General features: G+C 53.9%; 1 protein-coding gene across 2 annotated transcripts in view; it reads right to left on the minus strand.

Moving 5' to 3' along the window:
- Window positions 1-19,618, minus strand: part of IGSF21 (immunoglobin superfamily member 21) — a 299,719-nt gene that overhangs the window by 28,481 nt on the left and 251,620 nt on the right. The window contains exons 5-6 of one of the 2 annotated variants that reach the window (XM_089773099.1): window positions 16,603-16,698; window positions 2,871-2,986 (exon numbers count right to left, since the gene is read on the minus strand). In XM_089773099.1, the coding sequence (XP_089629225.1) occupies window positions 2,871-2,986; window positions 16,603-16,698 (212 nt within the window). The remainder of the gene's footprint in view (window positions 1-2,870; window positions 2,987-16,602; window positions 16,699-19,618) is intronic. The other variant, XM_075906417.2, reaches the window with a different exon arrangement.

Consider the following 19,618-nt stretch of genomic DNA (forward strand, 5'->3'; position numbering starts at 1 on the left):
GGGAAGTGCAGAGGAGATGAGGGCGTGTCAGAGAGGGGGTGGAGTGTATGTGGGGCGTTTACAACAAGAGCAGCTGAGTGCGTGTGAAGGTGGGTGTCTAGGACAGCTAGTCGGGTGTGAGGTGTGTGTCTCGTTGTGAGAACAGATGTGCATGTGCGAGAACAGATGAGTGTGTGTGTTTGGAAGGGTCTGGGTGGGTGTGAGTGAAGGCAAGCGTGGTTGCATGGCTGTTGTGTACCTGTCTCCCACACCTTTTCTGTTAGTGTGTGTGAGCTGCTGGAACAGGACTTAGCTCTCACTAGGTGTTTGTGCACCACTTGGCTCAACAGGGCCCTGGCCCTGGCTGCAGCTTCTAGGCACAACTGGGATGTTGCCCATGGTAGCAATTAATAAAGATGAGCCAGCGTGTGCGTGCAGAAGCGTGTGCCTCTAAAAGGTGAGCATACGCACAAGAAGGGGTGTGAGTACACGCACAAGAAGGGGTGTGAGTACCTGTGAACGTGTGGGGAGTGGGCGTGTTTATCTGCGGCAGGAGCATGGATGAAGTGTGTGTGTGTGTGAGAATCGGAGAAGGTGTGTGCGTGTGTGTGTGTCTGGGAAGGTGCGTGCATGTGCATGTGTGTATCTGGGAAGGTGAGTGTGTGTGCATGTATCTGGGAAGGTGTCTGTGTGTGCGTGTGTGTGTCTGGGAAGGTGAGTGTGCGTGTGCATGTGTGTGTGTGTGTGTCTGGGAAGGTGAGTGTGTGCGTGTGCATGTGTGTGTGTGTCTGGGAAGGAGAGAGTGTGTGTGATTCTGAGAAGGTGTGTGTGTGTATGAGAGTGTGTTGCCTGTGTGCAGGTGTGTCCGTGGTGTGCGTGGGAGGAAATGAAGGTGTGTGAGCAGGTGCGTGCATAGCTCAGGAGGGCAGCAGCTGTGCGTGTGTGAGCTGAGATCTCAGGCGAGTGTCCCTCACAGACACAACGCCTGCCCAGGGATTTTGAAAGCCTCTCTCTAGCAGACCTGTATTCCATTTCAAAGGGCTCCTTGAAAGCTTCTGAAGTCTCTGCGTAATGTAAAGGCTGCAGGACTCTTTGAAGATAAACGTTTGAAAAATAACAAAATATTTTTATTTAAATGCCTTAAACATTGGCATTAATCTGGGCTAACGCCTGATCCTTTGAGAGAGCAGAGAACCCCCTCGGTCTCCTCTGTGCGTTTACTGAAAGGAAAACCAGTCACGAAATAAGTTCAGGGCCTGCCTTCAAGGAAGCCTAGACAATAAAACCCATTGAAGCCTTCACCTGATGCACTGAAACATGGTCTTTGCTGTGCGCCTCTGTGTTCATGTGAGTGCAGAGCAAACCAAGGCATCTGACCAGATTTTCCTGGGGAAATGGGGAACCCGAGGGCTGGGAATGGGCAAAGGATCTTTCACGTGAAGGTGCCAGGCAGAACCCAGCCCGCGTTGGCAGTGAGTATGGAGCACACGAGAGATGAGTTTGGTGGATCTCTGCTCCACCCACACCTACCTTCCCACCTGTGCCCATCACTGCTACTTGAACCCTCTGCCATCCCACTACTGCCACCACTACTGCTCCACCTATACTTAGCACTGTCCCCTCTCTATCCATACCTACAGCCCTACTCACTCCCTATTCCTCCACTGAACTCACCCCCACTGCTTGTACCTCCCACCTTCCTGGGGGCTGGCAATGTGGCACGGCCTTTCTCTGCCTTCCTCCAGGCAAAGGCAATTCTCCGGTGAGTTTGTGGTCACGCTACATCCCACCCGAGCCCCGCTCCTGCAACGCACATGCCTTTACACGCCCACCAGCATGTCCCATGGGGCAGCAGTGCCAGCAGAGACAGGGAATGGCTATTTTTACCTCTCATCCCACAGCAGGTCTAGAGGACCCCAGTGCACAGACCCCACTGCTGCCACCCACAGTGCTGGAGACCAGGAGGCAGCACAGCCTTCAACAGCCATCAGTAGGGGGCAACTGCTCCCATCTGTTCTCCACAACAGAAGCCTTTGGCCCTGCCTCAGAACCAGCATGGAGTGGGCAGTCACTGGTTTGGGTGCTCTGTGGCTACGTCTAGACTGGCATGATTTTCCGAAAATGCTTTTAACGGAAAAGTTTTAACGGAAAAGCGCGTCTAGATTGGCAGGATCCTTTTCCGCAAAAGCACTTTTTGCGGAAAAGCATCTGTGGCCAATCTAGACGCGGTTTTCTGCAAAAAAGCCCCGATTGCCATTTTCGCGATCGGGGCTTTTTTGCGGAAAACAGTACTGTGCTGTTTACACTGGCCCTTTTGCGCAAAAGTCTTTCGGAAAAAGACTTTTGCCCAAATGGGAGCAGCATAGTATTTCCGGAAAAGCACCGACAATCTTACATGAGATCGTCAGTGCTTTTGCAGAAATTCAAGCGGCCAGCGTAGACAGCTGGCAAGTTTTTCTGCAAAATCAGATGATTTTGCGGAAAAACTGGCCAGTCTAGACACAGCCTGTGAGTGAGCAAGAGTTGGCTTTCATCAGGGAAGTGACTAGGAGTCCACCCGCCAGCTCTGCCGATGAACCTCACACCCGACCTCGACTGCTCACTCCCCGGCCCATTCTCCAGCCAGCTTTGATTGCAGTGACGCAGGCGCATGGTACATGGCAGCGTCCCCATGGCTTGTAGATAACGTTGCTGCTCCTGATTTGATATCGTGCCAGCTGCAGGCTCTGCAGATGCCACTGCACCATCCTGGCAGTACCCACCCTGCAGTGCATGCACAATCGCCTGCGTGGCATGAGCAGATCTGGCAGGCCTGGCGAGTCGGGCGGCTCGGCAGGCAGGCTGAGCCAGGGACGCAGGGCAGGAACCAGAGCGCCGCGGTCCGTACTCACCGTCGGGGCGGGCTTCCCTCCGGAGACGATGCAGACCAAGGTGAAGTTCTGAGCTTGGTAGCGGCTGAAGGGAGCGGGCGTGTCCGCAGCAATGACGGAGATGGAGATGGGAGGAGCTGCGGGGGAGAAAGGCTGGGCTGATTATGAATGGGCCGTGCCGAACAGAGACTGCAAGGCTCACTAGCCGGGACTGGGACAGGACTGTGCAGCTGGACGGGGGAAATGGGCCAGGACAGGGCTCCACGTACAAGATCATGTGGAGATTCAGTGCTCCCTCCCGCAGCCGCTGCCCCCACTCCCGCCACGTGTACCACACAACTGCACACACACACACTTCCTCTGACACACACGTCCCACAAACACAGGCACAGAGACACTTCCCCCCATGCAACCATAATCACATGCATGTACGCGCTGCGCACACATGCATGCCCAACAAGGCTGAGTTCCACATAGTGGTAGAAATGTAGCCGTGTTAGTCTGGTGCAGCTGAAACAAAATACAGGACTGTGTAGCACTTTAAAGACTAACAAGATGGTTTATTAGGTGATGAGCTTTCGTGGGCCAGACCCACTTCCTCAGAACAAATAGTGGAAGAAAATTGTCACAACCATATATACCAAAGGGAACAATTAAAAAAAATGAACACATAGGAAACGGACAAATCAAATTTCAGAACAGAAGGGGGATGGAGGAATTTGATCTGAGGAAGTGGGTCTGGCCCACGAAAGCTCATCACCTATTAAACCATCTTGTTAGTCTTTAAAGTGCTACACAGTCCTGTGTTTTGTGTTCCACATAGGCACCCCAACCAAGTCTGTGTACATGCAGCCATACACTTGTATCCACACATACACAGTACCACATGCCAACATGGGAATCCCCCCATGTCCCGATAAATGACCAAGATCCAATCTATTCCCATGCCAGATCTCCACACCCTGCCCCTCACACCCCACACCAGGGCCGGCCCACAACATTTTGGTACCTGAGGCAGGGAGCTCAAATGGGCCAAAACTTTGAAAGGGCTCAATTCTGCCTTCTTCTTGTTCGACTCCCTTGGGACTGCTCTGCTACCTACTTATGCACCAGCAGCAGACACAATTTTCTACCCTCTGGGTCCTAGTGGCACCCCCACAGCCTGGCACCTGAGGCAGCCGCCTCAGTTCGCCCCATGGTACGGCCAGCCCTGCCCCACACTGCACACGTGTACAGAATGCACGGCGTGACCCCTCTAGACACACATGCTTTCTACCATAGAGAGCCATCCTTATACGCCCCTTCCCCCCACCTTCTCAACCCTCCCCCTTGTTCTGCACACCCGGCTCTCAGTTGTGTTGCAGAGCAGGTAGGCGTTAGCAGCGTGTGCAATTGAGCAAATTCATTGCCGACTGAGTGTTACCAGTTGGCCAGACTGGGACACCGCCGTGCCCTGACCAAAAGCGAGGCCTCCTCGGTCTCCTCCCCCACCACTGCCGTAGTTACTCGGATGCATGAGGCCCAGCATCATAGCGAATGGCTCTTCAGGCATCTCCCCTGGCTCCTCAGCCCATCCTGAGCCCTGGGCTGTCCTAGCCAAGGGTATGTCTACACTAGCCCCCTAGTTCGAACTAGGGAGGCTAATGTAGGCATTCAAACTAGGGCGCTAGTGTAGCTGTGGGTAGTTAGTTCGGACTCGGGGGATTTAAAAATTGCACCCGGACAGGAAGATGCAAATAAAGCCGGGGATATTTAAATCCTGGGCTTCATTTGCAAGGTCGAATGCCTACATTAGCCTCCCTAGTTCGAACTAGGGGGCTAGTGTAGACATACCCCAAGGCTACGTCTACACTGGCATGATTTTCCGGAAATGCTTTTAACGGAAAAGGTTTTCTGTTAAAAGTATTTCCGGAAAATCGCGTCTAGATTGGCAGGATGCTTTTCCGGAAAAGCACTTTTTCCAGAAAAGCGTCCGTGGCCAATCTAGACGCACTTTTCCGCAAAAAAGCCCCAATCGTCATTTTCGCAATCGGGGCTTTTTTGCGGAAAACAGTACTGTGCTGTCTACACTGGCCCTTTTCCGTAACAGTTTTCCGGAAAAAGACTTTTGCCCGAACGGGAGCAGCATAGTTTTTCTGGAAAAGCACTGATGATTTTACATTAGATCGTCAGTGCTTTTCCGGAAATTCAAGCGGCCAGTGTAGACAGCTGGCAAGTTATTCCGGAAAAGCAGCTGATTTTCCGAAATAACTTGCCAGTGTAGACACAGCCCAAGAGACTCTGGCCTAGCTCCCCCCACTGACTTTCCAGTACCCAGGAGACGGCCTTCCTCTGGGCACTAGCCACTTGAGACAAGGTGGGCCGGCAGCTTCTCCATCCCCCTGGGGTGTTTTCTGAGCACACGTTCCAGCAAAAATCCTTTGGGATTCCCATGACTCTCTTTGGAGCAGAAGGCTTTGTCTGGGGGTTTCTGCTCCCAAGCCCTTGGTTTCTCAACCTTTGACCTCACTCCTGTCCTTGCTTTTTTTGCCCCAAGCCATTAGCTGAGCCTCTGGTCTTTGGAGCGCCTCCCTTTCCTGAGAGAGGCCCAGCCCACAAGGATCCCATAGGCTAGCTTCAGAGAGGGATGGGTTCGACAAACCTTGCTAACTCTGCATTCGTTATCAATTGCTACCTCCTTTGGGGTAAGGTCTTGGTGCCCACCCAAGATCAGGGCCCCACGATGCTGGGGTGAAAAACTTCCTAACCGTCAGGGTGGTGAAACTCTGGAATAAGTTGCCTAGGGCGGTTGTGGAATCTCCATCACTGGAGATATTTAAGAGCAGGTTAGATAGGCATCTATCAGGGATGGTCTAGACAGTGCTGGGTCCTGCCGGGAGGGCAGGGGACTGGACTCGATGGCTTCTCAAGGTCCCTTCCAGTTCTAGCGTTCTATGATTCTATGTGACAAAGGGTGGGCGAGAGCGCAATTGTCCTCAGTGCACAGATGGAGAATCGAGGCGTGGAGAGATTCAGTGACTGCCCGTGAGGCTCTGGCACAGCTGGGACTAGAACGCACAGCGCCCGAGGACCGATCCATCGCCCCAGCCACACGGCCCCCTCCCTGCTCTGGCACGCTGCTTTCCTTTAAAAACCCATATGTGCGACAACAGTACTAATACCCTCGCAGGCAACCTGGCCCTGGCTGGCCCCATGGCTGGTGTGTTTCCGAAAGCCCCAGCTCCTGGAGCCAGGAGATCCCACGAGAATCTCAGCTTGCCCCAGAAAAGGGTCCGCTTCTAGTTCGGGTGGTTGTGGAGGGAAGCGTCAGCATGTGACTGGGCGTGACCGAAAGGCTAAGAAGAGCCGTTGGGGCTGGTCATACGACCAGCTAATCATGAATGGTGCTCACTTGGCCTGCTGCCCCCTTCAGCCAACGCCCCCCGCACGTCGCAGACACTGCCGGGCTACGTCTAGACTGCATCCCTTTTCCGTAAAAGGGATGCAAATGAGACACATCGCAATTGCTAATGAAGCAGGGATTTAAATCTCCCCCGCTTCATTAGCATAAAAATGGCTGCCGCTTTTTTTTTTCGGCACGGAGCTTTGCCGGAAAAAAGCGCCAGTCTAGACGCTGATCTTTCAGAAAATAAAGCCTTTTGCGAAAGATCCCGTATCCCTTATTTAGCAATTGCTTCATTAGCAATTGCGATACGTTTAATTTGCATCCCTTTTACGAAAAAGGGATGCAGTCTAGACGTAGCCAGTCAGTATTGCTAACCGCCCCTTACCGGGGGGCAAGTGGAGACACAGGCCTTGTGATCAGCAACAAAATGCCAGCACAATGGGGGGGACGGGCTATTGTTTGCTGATGGGCAGGGCCTGATTCTGCTCTGAGCCTCTCTCTCCGCCCTCTTTCTCTTTGCCTCCGCAGCGTGATTCTGCTCCCGGCCCATCGCACCCCCTCCGCCAGCCAGAGCGAGACAGTGGGCCAGGGCCTCTGCTGGCGTAACTGGCCATTGCATTCCTGGTGACACCCGGATTCACACCAGCTGCGGACCCGAGTCTTTCTCTGCAGATGTACGAGGCTTAGCATGTGCTGGATGCGACATACAACGAGAACTAGGGGGTCCCACTGAAATCGGGGGCCGAAGCTTGTAAACCGGAGAGGGGTCCAATGGAGAACAACAGATCGGAACGCCACGGTGGTGATTGTTACAGCATGGGCCTGTCCCCGGAAAGGCTGAGCCACATTCCCCATCAGCACTACGCCCGCACAATCCAGCTAACCTGAGCTCCGCCAGAGCACTCCCTGAAAACAGGTCAGCGCGGTGGCGCCTGGAACCAAAGCAGAAGAGAGGGAAGAGACGTAAAAAGAGGCTGCAGTGAAAGCCAAGGGGCTAAACTCTGCGGCCAGGGGAAGAAACCCCTCCCCAGGCCTCCGCCCTGAGCAACACACCACGACTTTAAAGTGGTTTTAACCCCCCCCCCAGCGGATGGGAGGCGTCCTCTAGAGAGAATTCCCAAAGCCGAACCAAACCAAACGGGGCGAGAAGAAAGCAAGCGCCAGCCCTCTGGTTTATGTGAAAATTAAATATTGAACTGAGCTATAACGCAGCCGAGCTGGGGCCCCAACTGACAGGAGAGATAAACGCAAACTGCCGCATCTGTAGTCGGCAGCAATGGCTCCTTTTATGTGGCAGCTGCTCTGTGGTATGTGCAAGCCCTCCTGCTGCAGGCTTCCACCTCCCCACGCACGCCGGCCCCTCCCGCCAGTTAATTACAGCCACACGGAAAACTTTTTATGGGGGCTTGTAAATCCCTCCTCTTTCTCCCTCCTCCCCCGGGGGTTGCCTCTCCTGGGCCGTTAGCTCGCCGGGGAGAGGAACGTCTCAGGAGGGACGGGGGCCCGCCACCCCATCGCGCCTTCATCCATTCGCCTCACGTGCTCCTTGGAGCTCCCGTCTTTTATGGGCCAGTAAATCAACACGCACTCCCCTCTCCCCGCCTGGGAGAAGCTGCTTCATGCCACTTCCCCTCTGGGACGCGGGAGAGGAAGCCTGGCGACCGCTTAGAGCAAAACCACCGGAGACCCAGCATTGGCTTCTCTCATGAGCGATCGTCTCATGAGGCGTATGCTCCGGGGCCCTCACGGACGGGGTGCTGGCCTCAGGAGGCCAGGCGGAGCCAGGACGGGCAGGGCAGCACTGGGTGGTGGTAGCAGAACTAGCTAGCGTGGTTAGCGGGATGGGAGCGGGATCACGGCCCGCTCTGATTGGTGGCAGGGAACGGTGGCGCCCTCTGATTGGTGACAGGAGGCCGCCGGTGCTCCTCGGCATCACAGAACCGCTGGGACTGCAACTAGTGTCGGCCTGTCGCTAAGCAGGTCCAGGCCGTGGGCTTGGCCGACCTCACTGAGCGGGGTGTTTGTTCAGCAGTTGCGTGGGAGATGCGCCAGGGAAATCCCAGCGGCTGCAGGCAGTGGGCAGTGCTCTTCTTGATCTTCCTGTATTGGACCGCTCCCCCGGCTGCGCCACGTCCGCAGCCAGAAGTCGGGGCCTCGGTGTCTTCTGCAGAGGGAGCGAACCACAGCTTAGCGTACACAGCAACATCCCGGGGTCCTTGGCTCAGACGTCCCCCAGGAGCTCTGCCTGCGTAAATCCTAGCAGCTAACACCCACTTTGCCATTGGCAGAGGCTCAGCCTGGAAAAACGTCTCAGCTTTTGCTTCTAAGGCAGAATAGTCGCAGGCCTGTATGCAGGAATTTGTGTGTGTGTGTGTGGGGGGGGGGTACAAGCCATGGGAGGGGCTGGTGGCTGCCCCGCCCCTGTGGCCCAGCCCCACTCCCAGCCCCGCTCCTGTAGGGGGTGGATCAGCCCCAGACTTCCCCTGGCCAGTCAGAGCACAGGGGAGGGAGGCTGGGGCAACACGCCGCCCCAACCTCACACTTACCTGAGAACCACAGAGGGTGGGTGCATTCGCACCCCCCTGCGTACGGGCCTGAGTCTCCATTAGCAGCCACCCCCACTTGTGGAGCATCGCAGGGGTCATACAATTGGTGGGGTTGCTACCGGCCAATGCCAGCTGGTGTAAATCAGCATAGCACTGGTGAAGTCCAAGAAGCGAGGACAATTTGCACCAGCTGACGATTCGGGCCCGTGTGTTTTTCCCAGGCAGACGCTCTCTAGCTGGATTTCCAGAGGCGGAACGCTTCCATCCAGTGAATACGCGCTTGATGTTAAAGGGTTTTTTTCCTCCTAATAAAATAACTTTGCAGCCACAAACCAAGCAGATTGTTCCACTCGGCAGTCTCCTGAGAGGCGTCTCCTGGGCGGTAGTTTGGTCCGTTCTGGCTTGAAAGAGCAGGCGGGATGACCCTTGCCTGGGTGCTGACTTCCCGGTGAGCCCACGTTCCTCTTCCACGCCAGGCAGCCCCATGTTGGGAAGGCTCCTCAGTTCTTACCCAAAGGATTTTCTGCTCTGCCTGTCTCACAGCAGACGGATGATTTCCCAGAGCAGTGCCTGTCCCCTGGTGGTTAGCTGGGAACATGAGGGACTCGTTCTGTTTCGCTTGGAATACTTTTCTGACTATGCCAGGCAAACAAATGGCCCAATTATTATTATTTATAGCACAGCAGTGCCTACAGGCCTGGACTGAGATCAGGGCCACATTGTGCTCGGTGCTGTACACACAGGTGGTGACAGAGAAAGCCCCTGCCCCAAAGAGCTTACAACCTAAGCCACAGGGCAGGAAGGGAAAACAGAGGGAAATTACTGGTCCAAGGGCACCCAGTAGCCAGTGGCACAGCCAGGAGCAGAAGTCGGATCTCCTGAGTTCCAGCCGAGTGCCCTAGCCACTACATTGTTAGTTTCTATGAGCTGATCTGTACCATTAACTCCTGTTTGCTTACAAGCCAGCACTACCACTGGATGTAGACAGGCAATGTCCCTTCTAATTTGTCCCACCTGATGTGCGGAATACATTTTGTTATGTACACTGAGTCATGTACAGATGTGCACCACCAGTGGAAACACATGCTGCAAGCTGTGGTCACTCTGCTAACCAGCTGGGCGGCATTTGAATCTCTCCTGGGTGGCCGCCCAAGCGCTCAGCTTACAGGGAGCACGGCAGACGGGAATCCTGCCTCTCTCGGACTTACCGCCGCTTAGGAAGAGGGGAGGTGAGAACCTGAGCGGAGGAGAATTCATTCGGGGAGCTGCGTGTCTCATCCTGGCGCTAGTTAAGGTGTATGTTTGTGCTCTGGAGAGATAGGGCCTGTGCTTGGGGGGGAAGGGAAGGGGGCTTCCTCCTCCTACCACCCGTCTCCCGAGGGGACATGCCCAGTTCCACACAAACAGCAGAAAGCCCCTTTCCTCGCCTCTCCCGGGGACGCTCCCCTCCCAGCCCTTCTCTCTGCGAGGACAAATCCGGCAGTTATCCCAACGGCCACAGCTGCATTGATGCCCCTAAGCCGAATTCTCCACAGCCGGCAAAAACTCACCCAGGTGCTTCTGTCACAGCAGGGAAGTTTCACTGATGCTCCTTTCTGGCAGAGGGAGGAAGGAGAATAGAAAAATGCAGGGGAAGCACCAAAGGGAATTTGGTTCCTTTGTCTCCACTGATACCTGCAGCTTCACTCAGCTCTGACAAGGCTGCCCACGGAGGAGCCTGGTTTGGGCAGGGAGACTGTAAAACTCCTGTTTGTTTAGCTGGCCTCTCCGAGTTCCCAGGGCTTGCACAGGCCTGGAACCTCACGGTGAGCTGTGAGGCCAGATTCGGTTCACAGATACATCAGTATCACACTGAGCAGCTCCACGGTTCCAGATACGAGGGCCTCTGAGGTACGTCTACACTAAAAAAATGGCCGTTTTTGCCCGCCGCGCGCCCACACCTCCAGCGCGTTTTTGCACAAGTAAATTGACAGTAAATCAAAAGCACAGAGGGGTTTTTGCGGTGTAGGTTGTGATGGGGTGCGGTCACAGATTGGGGTGCGGTCACAGATGACCCCTCGGGGGTGCTGACATGGCCACTGCCACTCGGCTTCCCACTCTCTGGGGCTCGCCCGGTCTGCCCCCAGCCAAGGCCCAGAGCTGAGGTCCCTGCCCCCACCGAGAAGCAGTGCAGACACTGAACCACTTCAGATCCAAAGAGAGTGCAGTTTAGGGCCCAGCCTTCTGCAAGAGCACTCCCCAGATGGGACCAACCCCCAAAGAATTAGGTAAGCCCCCTTTAGCAATGAAAGGGGGAATGTGCCGCATGCAGTCACATGGGTATTTCTCTTTCTACGAGGAATAACTCCTTTTTGTGCAAGCGCTCTGGAGCAAAAAGGGGTGTGGACGGGCAACAGGGGATTTTGGGGCAAAGAGAGACCATCGACAAAAGCACAGGTGCCCTGGTGGCTATTCTGTGAAGAGCAATCAGAGCTTTCTTTCAAGTCTGGATGCTCTCTTGCACAATAACGCATTGCTTTTGCGATGCGCTTTTGCAGCGTGGACGTGCTCTTGCGCAAGAAGTTTTTGCAGGAGAGCTCTTCCGCTAAAAGCTTCTTGCGCAAGAAGCCTGCAGTGGAGACGTAGCCTGAGTGCAGAATGCTGACCAGAGTCACTCACTAGAACCCACGGGCTGGCTGAGGCTTGACATCTCCAGACACAGGGACAGTGGGGCACAGAGTGGAGGGATTGGGTGGAACAGCGCCGGAGAGCACAAAAGGGCTTTGCCCTCCCCTCTCCTGTCTGTGTTTGAGCTCCCAAGAGGAGAAAGGAAAATCCACCCAGGTTGCCAACAGCAGAGAAGGGGCTTGTGTGTCTTTGCGTTAGTCCTATGGGGAATCTTCTTTCCAGCAACGAAGCTCTTGAAATAATACGGAGCTAAAGCATCAGCCAATAAAGAATTTTGTGGGGATCTTCACATGTTTTACCTGGGGCAGGGACTTTACTGGTGTTAATGCTAAGGCAAGCAGCCACCGGACAGCTGGTACCACTAGATAGCTGTGCATGTCCTTGAGACTAGGAAATGAATGTCACCATGTGTTAATGTGATTATGTCTCCCTCTAGTGGTCAGACAGTTCCCTTAATAAGCACCTGCTACTTGTTTATACTTAGGAGTGAAGTCATTTCATGTTTTGGTGCAAAAGGTTGCCAGTTCGATCCCCCTGTCTGCATCGATGTGGCCAGGGGCTCTTTACAATGTGGAAAGACCACGTTGATTCCAAGGACCAGAGCAAATAAGCAGATTCCTTTCCCTAGGAGAGGCCCAATCTCACCTGGAATTAGAAGACAGGGAAAGAGATGGAGTAAGCGCCTGCTACCGATTTGATGACTCATGCAATATAGACATCTTGAATGACATGTTTTGCAAAGTACAGACCCCAGTGTCATGGAATGCGGGGGTTCTTGCAGCTTTCCTGGAAATATCTAGGATCAGACAGCGTTGGTGGGAGAATATCAAAGTAGACAAACATCGGGTGGTCTCAGGCAGGACTTATGCGGGTATGTAACCCACACACCTAGTGTGGTTCACTGTCTCATGTAGTGGCACTTAGACCACTTACAGTGAGAGATAAGAACAAGGGAGCTCTATAGCCTAAGCTGAGAGCCAGCTGGCTTTTAGTTCAAGTGGTAGAGGCTTCTACACTCCACTCCAGAGGTCCCCGGTTCAAATCCATTTGGTGGCAGTTACATGTATTCTTCCATACCTGGAAATATCTTCTCCATGTGCCAAAGACCATTCCCAAGAATCCATTCCAGCGTGCTGTGAGGCGTGCACCCAGCGACAGCTATGGAGTCACATTGAGTAAGGCAGCCGATTCTATAGGTGACTCACGACTGTTATGGGCATTCATCACAGACTCTTGGTGGTCAGAGCTACCTGACCTGGCAGAGGCCACTGGGGAAAATGAAGATCTCCTTTCTTATGACAGCCAGCTGGGTGGGGAGCAGAGCAGGCATCCGGAGAGACCTGGACATGCTAAGACTGCCGGGGAGAGCGCTGGCTGTGGACTAAAGGATGATGAAGCCACTCTTCTGTCTCAGGACAGATGACAGGAGCTTGCTGCTCAAGATGAGACAGTCCGTCATGTCAAAACCTTCTTCTCCGTCACCTTTGGTAACAAATAACGTCCTCCCGATTCTGGCTCCAGAGTCAAACCCATAGATCTGTGTCATGGTGGGAGAAAGATGGACGCGGCGCCACAGGAGAGAAATGGCTCCAGATAGCATGGCAGAAGGACAGGAGATGGATATAGGAACAGCACATTATGGCCACATGCAGGAAATACAGACACCCAAGCAGAGGAGATGTGAGAGTTTTAAATAATCCAGCTTCCCCAACCTCGCCGGGGAACATGACAGCTGCTGAGCAGCCGCCCCGTGGAAGATTTGTGCTGGTTTAAGCAGCCAGACCCAAGTTTGTTTTTGCAGGCTGAGGGATAATAAAACAGAAGCACTCCATCATCAGACAGCTGCTGCCAAGCCCCTCTGCTCCAAGGAGCCCCGGGGATTATCTTTCAGAGTCTGGTAGCACCCTTAGGGCCTGAAGGAGAGGAGGGGCCCATGACAGTAGGCCAATGGTGGGCAATTATTTTCACAGGAGGGGGCACAATGAATTTTGGTACGTGATCATAGGCCAGCTCCACCGCCCAAGAAGGGGCAGGGCCTTGGAGCAGAAGGGGCGGAGCCTTGGAGCAGACGGGGCGGGTCCTTGGAGCAGACGGGGCGGGTCCTTGGAGCAGAGGGGGCGGGGCAGAGGAACAGCCTCCCACCAGAGTTCTCTGGGTCTGAAGGCTTTGAATTAAAACACAGCAAAGGCTCCTGGCCCTGCTGCTCCTGTGTTGCCTGGCAGCCCCCCGGGATTGCTGCGGCTATTTAAAGGGTTCGTAGCTCCAGCCTCTGCCAGGGTAGCACCACAACTAAGAGCCCTTTAAAAAGCCGCAGCAACCCCAGACGGCTTCCAGGCAGCACAGGAGTGGCGGGGCCAGGAGCTGTGAGCCCTTTAGCTGCAATTGAAAGGACTTGAGGCCCTGCCGCTACCAGAATAGCGCCATGACCAGGCGCCGGGAGCCATTTAAATAGGACCCTGATATAAACAGAAAGCGGCCAGATGCAGTCTGCAGGCCAGTCAAAGCATTAGGCAGGCTGGATCCAGCCCCCGGCTGCATCTTGCCCAGCCCTGCAGGAGGTGCTGTGTGCACACAGGGTAAGAAAGAGTCCCAGTCCCAAGGAGCTCCCAGCTGCCCATCGGAGACACAGAACACGCTTGGGAGAAGGGCAATATTCCCACCCCTATTTTAGCAGCTGGGGAGACGAGTCCCAGACGGATGAAGTGACTTGCCCAGGCTCAATTAGGGAATCTGTGGCTGAAGCAGGAAACGAACTCCCCTTTCAGGCCAGCACCGTCACCACAAGCCCACCCAGCCAGTAAGAAATGCAAACGCAGGGTCCAGCTGCCTCCCAACGCCTGGGTCCAGAGAGGATCTTTCCGTTGCCAGTGGCTGGGTAAGGCCCTGTCACATTACTGGATTTTGAGGGGAGCAGCCAGATCACTGCTGCACCCATAGGTGGGGGTGTTGGCCCCAGAAATGGTATAAAACGGGGCCATGTGGGGTGTTGAATAGAAGCTTACTGTCTGCTAATCCTATGTACTCTAGTCATGTGATTGTATAATGTCTGTGTGTGTAGTTAGGAGTCTGTAATCTGTGTAGCTACTGAATATTTCCCTGCATGTGGTTGAGCATTGGGCAGAGCCTGGCCTATGGACATGCTAATTAGTGAGGCCCTGTGGGACAATGGCACTCAATGGGCCAAGGACACACCTAAAGAATGAGTGGTGACTCATGCCTAAGGGCTGCCAGCAGGGAACACAGGAATAAGCCAGGTGACCTGCTGTAGCCAAGAAGAGACCAGGAAGGAGGGATAAATAGGCTATGTGGTGGACTCCATCTCGGTTCTCAGCTCAGCACTTCATCCCAGAGGCAGAAATGCAGGGATCGAATTGCTGGAAAGACCTGTGGACCCATCCTGATCCTAGGATGTGCAACAAGGACTTTTAAACCAGCAGCTGTAACATCTCTGCTACAGCCTGCATCGAGACCTGGGAGATTCGGTGCATGTAATGTACAATTCTTTAACAACCTTACTCTTGTGCTTTTCTTTATTATAATAATAAACCTTTAGATGTTAGATGCTAAAGGATTGGCCCAGCGTGATTTGTGGGTAAGGTCCAAAGGGTAAATTGACCAGGGATCTGTGGCTGGTTTCTTGGGAACGGACAGAACTTGTTCGGGATAGGTGGGATTGGGTGCTAGGACCCCCCACCTGTGTATGAGGCCCGTGGCCATCTGGGGCACGGATATTGCTGGGGTGTCGGAGGGGTTTTGCTTGGGAGGCTTCAGGCAGGCAGCTGAAGCGCTCTGTGGGACTGGTTTGTGGCCTGTTTGGAGAGGTTACTAGTCTGGGGGCTGTAAGGAGCCCCGGATTTGAGCAATTCGCCCTGAGCGGACGCCCTCAGCAGTGCCCAGACCCGGCCCGGTCTGTCACACCCCGCTCCTACCAGCCTGGAGCTGGGGTGATCAGCCCCTCGCACTCAATTCCCGGGCAGAGTGAAAGGAGCACAAGGATCCTTGCTAGAGCTTCCCTGGGAGTCCACAGGACCCAGGAAATCCCCAGGCAATGGACGCTCGCCCGGCCTCCATCTTGCTGTGACAGCCGCTCGTGGCAGCCAGTTCCACAGGCCGGTGACGTGCGACACGTGTTGCTCCTAGACTGCCCGGCCGTGAATGCCAACACGGTGCCCCCTTAGCGGGACCCTGGTCCTCACGGGTAAAGCTGCTCACCAGCACTGTGAAATAGACAACCCCACAGCTCAGCTAAAACCACCCCAAATCAGCAGCTAAGGCAGCCACGGCAAAGGGGGGCTCCAGCCAGTGGGCCCTTGCAGCCCTGCTCCGGCCTCGCTCGGACAAAGGAGACAGCAGGTAACCGGAGGGGTATGAGTCTCTGATTTTCAGGAACCCCGGGCCAGACTGCATCGCGCCACTGACGTCAATCAGCTAGAGGATCAAATGCCCTGCGTGTTGTCAGAACTGGCATCTCTCCTGAACCCAGTTAGTACCAGACAGATTCTAATAAGGGAGACGCTGCTTTGCTTCTCATCAGCAATTAGCGCCGGCCATATGGGAGTGGCAAAGCGCTTTCTCACTGCCTGCCTCTCTCCCTCCCTGTGCTCCCGTGTTGCTTGTAACCTTCCCCTTCTCTCCCTTAAATCACCCTTCCCTCCCCAGCTGTGGCCCGCAGACCGGAGTCACTTATCACATGCAATTAAAGGTGCCATCCGGAGGAAGGAAACTTTACTTAATGCTGAGACCTCTAAATTTAGAGCCAGCCGGCGGGGAGTTGTAAAGCATCTCTGCTGACCTAAGAAATGTCAGAATTTAATGATGTAGCTGTCAGCCATGCCCAGGATGAACTCGGAGAGACTGGGAAAGAAAGCGAACGGAGAACAAAGACCATTCCCACCTCTTGGAGAGGTTCTACTTTTGGTCTCTCTGTGGGAGCAGCGCTGATCAGAGAGGAGAAATTTTGCCCTGAGTTTGCTTCTGCCACCAAGGGATCTAGGAAGGGAGGACTGAGAAAAGGAAGGGGAGTTTCTCTTGGATTCTGCAGAATTCGTGACTTCAGATGAGAGGAGGCTGTGTTCATTGAGGAAAGACGGTGGAGATGCAGGAGAGGTCAAGAGAACTGGATCTATTCCTGGCTCTGCCACAAAAGAGGTCTCACCTGGGCACTTTGCGAGGTGTATTGGTCCATGGTAGAGATCTTCAAGCAGGACCAGGGCCCCGATGGGAGGTGATGGTCTTGAAGGGAGGCCAGCCCCTGACACAGCAAGGAAGGAAATTTGAAACCACAGTTGTGCTTACTCAAGGTTGCAATGCTGTAGATGGCAGCAAAATCCCTCCCTTATCCCCGGGAGTGATCATTTTATGTCCTGAAGCATAAGATTTGATTGACCCTATTATCCTAGTTTGCATAGCTTGCATAGCCGCAAATGTTATTAGCAGTCATAAAATTACCCAGGCCTTTTTAGAATCCAGCCACAGGAGCTGTCTCCATGACCTCGCCGAGCAGTGAATCCCCCAGCTTCAGCACACACGGCGTTAAAGTCGTCGTTCCTTTTACTGGGCCCACGTTTTCTGCTCCTTCGTTTCATTCCAGCCTCCACCTGCTCTTCAGTGCGCAGGGCAAGGTGACAGGGAAAAGCGGATGTGGGTCAGTTTTCACAGTGTGCTTCCTGCTTGCTCGAGTTCTTCTCCTGCCAAATCATCTTTGGCCCAGATTTTTTCAAATGAAGGGGACCAAAGTCAGGAACCTGAACCACTGTTCCCTGTAAGCTGAGCGCTTGGGCGGCCACCCAGCAGTTTCACATGCTGCCCAGCTGACTGGCAGAGCGCCCACAGCTGGCAGCATGTATTCCTGCTGGTGGTGCACATCTGCACAGGCCTTGGAGTGCATACAATTTATTCTGCACATTGCTGGAAAAATTAGATGGAACATTACCCTGAACCCAGAGGCCTCTACAATTTAGAGGGGCTGAAGACCGTGAGTACCCAGAATCACTGAAAAACTAGACCAGGTCATTAGGCTGAGATTTTCAGAAGAACTTACTGATGCAAGATACAGCTCTGGTCCCCGTTGCTGCAGTACCAGAGCCTCTCACAATCTTTAACGTACATATCCTCTCCAGCAACCCACAAGGTAGGCCACTCCTGTTATCCCCGTTATATAGAGGGGACACAGAGGCACCTCAAGACTGCGTGACTGCCCCAAGGTATTTGGGGCAGAGTAGGACACTGAACCCTCATTTTTGAGGACCCAGGTGGATGCTCCAACCATTAGGCCATACTTTCTTAGGCCAAGACTGTTAGGCGCCCAGCTGCCATGGAATTGTTGATCAGCTGGTGGAGGTTCAGAGGAGAACCAAGAGAATGATTAAAGGGTTGGAAAACATGCTTCATCGTGAGAGACGCGAGGAGCTCGACCTGCTTCGCTTAACAAAGAGACAAGGAGGGGTGCCTTGAGCACAGTCGACTGGTACCTATGTGGGGACCAGAAATCTCAGGTCTCTTCAGCCTAGCAGACAGAGATATAACAGGATCCATTGGCTGGAAACTGAAGCTCGATCACTTTTGTTTGGAAAGAGGCACACGTTTTTGTCACTGGGGCTATGTCTCTACTGCACCCGGTTGGCACAAGAAATATGCAAATGAGGCTAAGCATGGAATATCGCCGAGCCTCATTTGCATAATTTGCGCAAGAGGCTTTTGCTCCAAAAAGAGCCGTCTACATGGCTCCTTTTTGTGCAAAAACCCCCTTTTGCGCAAGAGCCGTTCTTCTGCATTTTTTTTCCAGAAAAATGGCTCTTGAGCAAGAAGGGGTTTTTGAGCAAAAAGGAGTTGTATAGATGGCTCCTTTTTACGCAAAAGCCTCTTGCGCAAAAAGCGGACACTCATTAATTATGCAAATGAGGCTCAGCGATATTCTACGCTTAGTCTCATTTGCATATTTCTTGTTCAAAATGGGTGCAGTATAGACATAGCCTGAGGGTAATTAACTAGTCCCGGGTCAGTTTCCATCTCCCTATGTTCTCTTACACCTCGCTCCATCACCCTAATGCTAAGGAGCATCTTGCCACACGACTGCACTCCTCGCAGGTGCTCCACATAGAGAGATGGCAGAATCAGGCCCTTAACCATGGCATGCCTCAGTTTACCCATGCGTATTCTGTCTTGCCAGAGGTTTATCTAGAGCCTAATCAGTTAATTAGCCAAATGTGGCTCTCCCCTTGCCGGTATAGAGCAGGCGTCACTCCATTGTCACACACGGATGGACTTACTTTAGAGCCACATGTGGGTTAATGAGAACAGCAGGCAGCGTTTAATGTTTGCAAAGCTCTTTGAGATCCTCCGAGGGACGGGGCCAGTGGCCTATCGTTACGATGTGCTTGATTTTCAGAGGCACTCAGCAATGCCTCCTTTAAAGATGCTGGACCACAGCACCCCCAGCTCCCAGGGGTGTAGGTAGAGGAGAGTGTTCAGCATCTCAGGTCCTAGGTTACAAACCCAAAGGGGGTGAGGGAAAACCTTTTTTGTGCTGACCCATAGAAAAATCAGTCCAGGGCCATACAAAAGTGAGAAGTAACCCCCCCCCCCCATACACCCACACATTCCCCTCACATACCAGAGCCCAGGGGGCCCAGGTTCGTAGATTTTGTGGGCCCCTCTACGTTCTGGGAGGGGACAAAAAATGAGAGGTTCGGGGTGTAGGAGGGGGCTGCTGGGAAGCAGGCTTGGGGTCTGTCAGGAAAGAGGGTGCAGGAGTGGGTTGAGGGTTGGTGGGCCTAGGAGGGTGGTAGGGTGTGAGTGGGGTGCAGGGTCTGGGTGTGGGGGGGCACAGGGCTTGAGCGCCAGCTCCCCAATGATGTGGGGAGGAGCCCTGAACCTTGGGGGCCAGATCCAGGTAAGCCAGAGGCCAAACCCGGCCCCTGGGCCATAGGTTCCCTGCTCCTGACCTAAGGATTTAGTGCTATGGGCACAAGCTCCCCAGAGACCTGTCTGCGTAGCCCCCTCTGCCCCTCTCAGGCGGCTCCAGCAAGATCTCAAAGCTCCCGCGATGGATACACGAGGAAGCAACTTTTAAGATGCCGGCTGACGTCTAAACCCCTCACAGAAAAACCCGACCTGTTCCGTCCCAGCACCTCGGCAACAGAGCTGCTCCAGCGACCCCCTTCCCTCTCGGC

The sequence above is a fragment of the Pelodiscus sinensis genome, chromosome 24 (assembly GCF_052426305.1).
Source record: "Pelodiscus sinensis isolate ZL-2025 chromosome 24, ASM5242630v1, whole genome shotgun sequence".
In the NCBI taxonomy this organism is placed as follows: Eukaryota; Metazoa; Chordata; order Testudines; family Trionychidae; genus Pelodiscus; species Pelodiscus sinensis.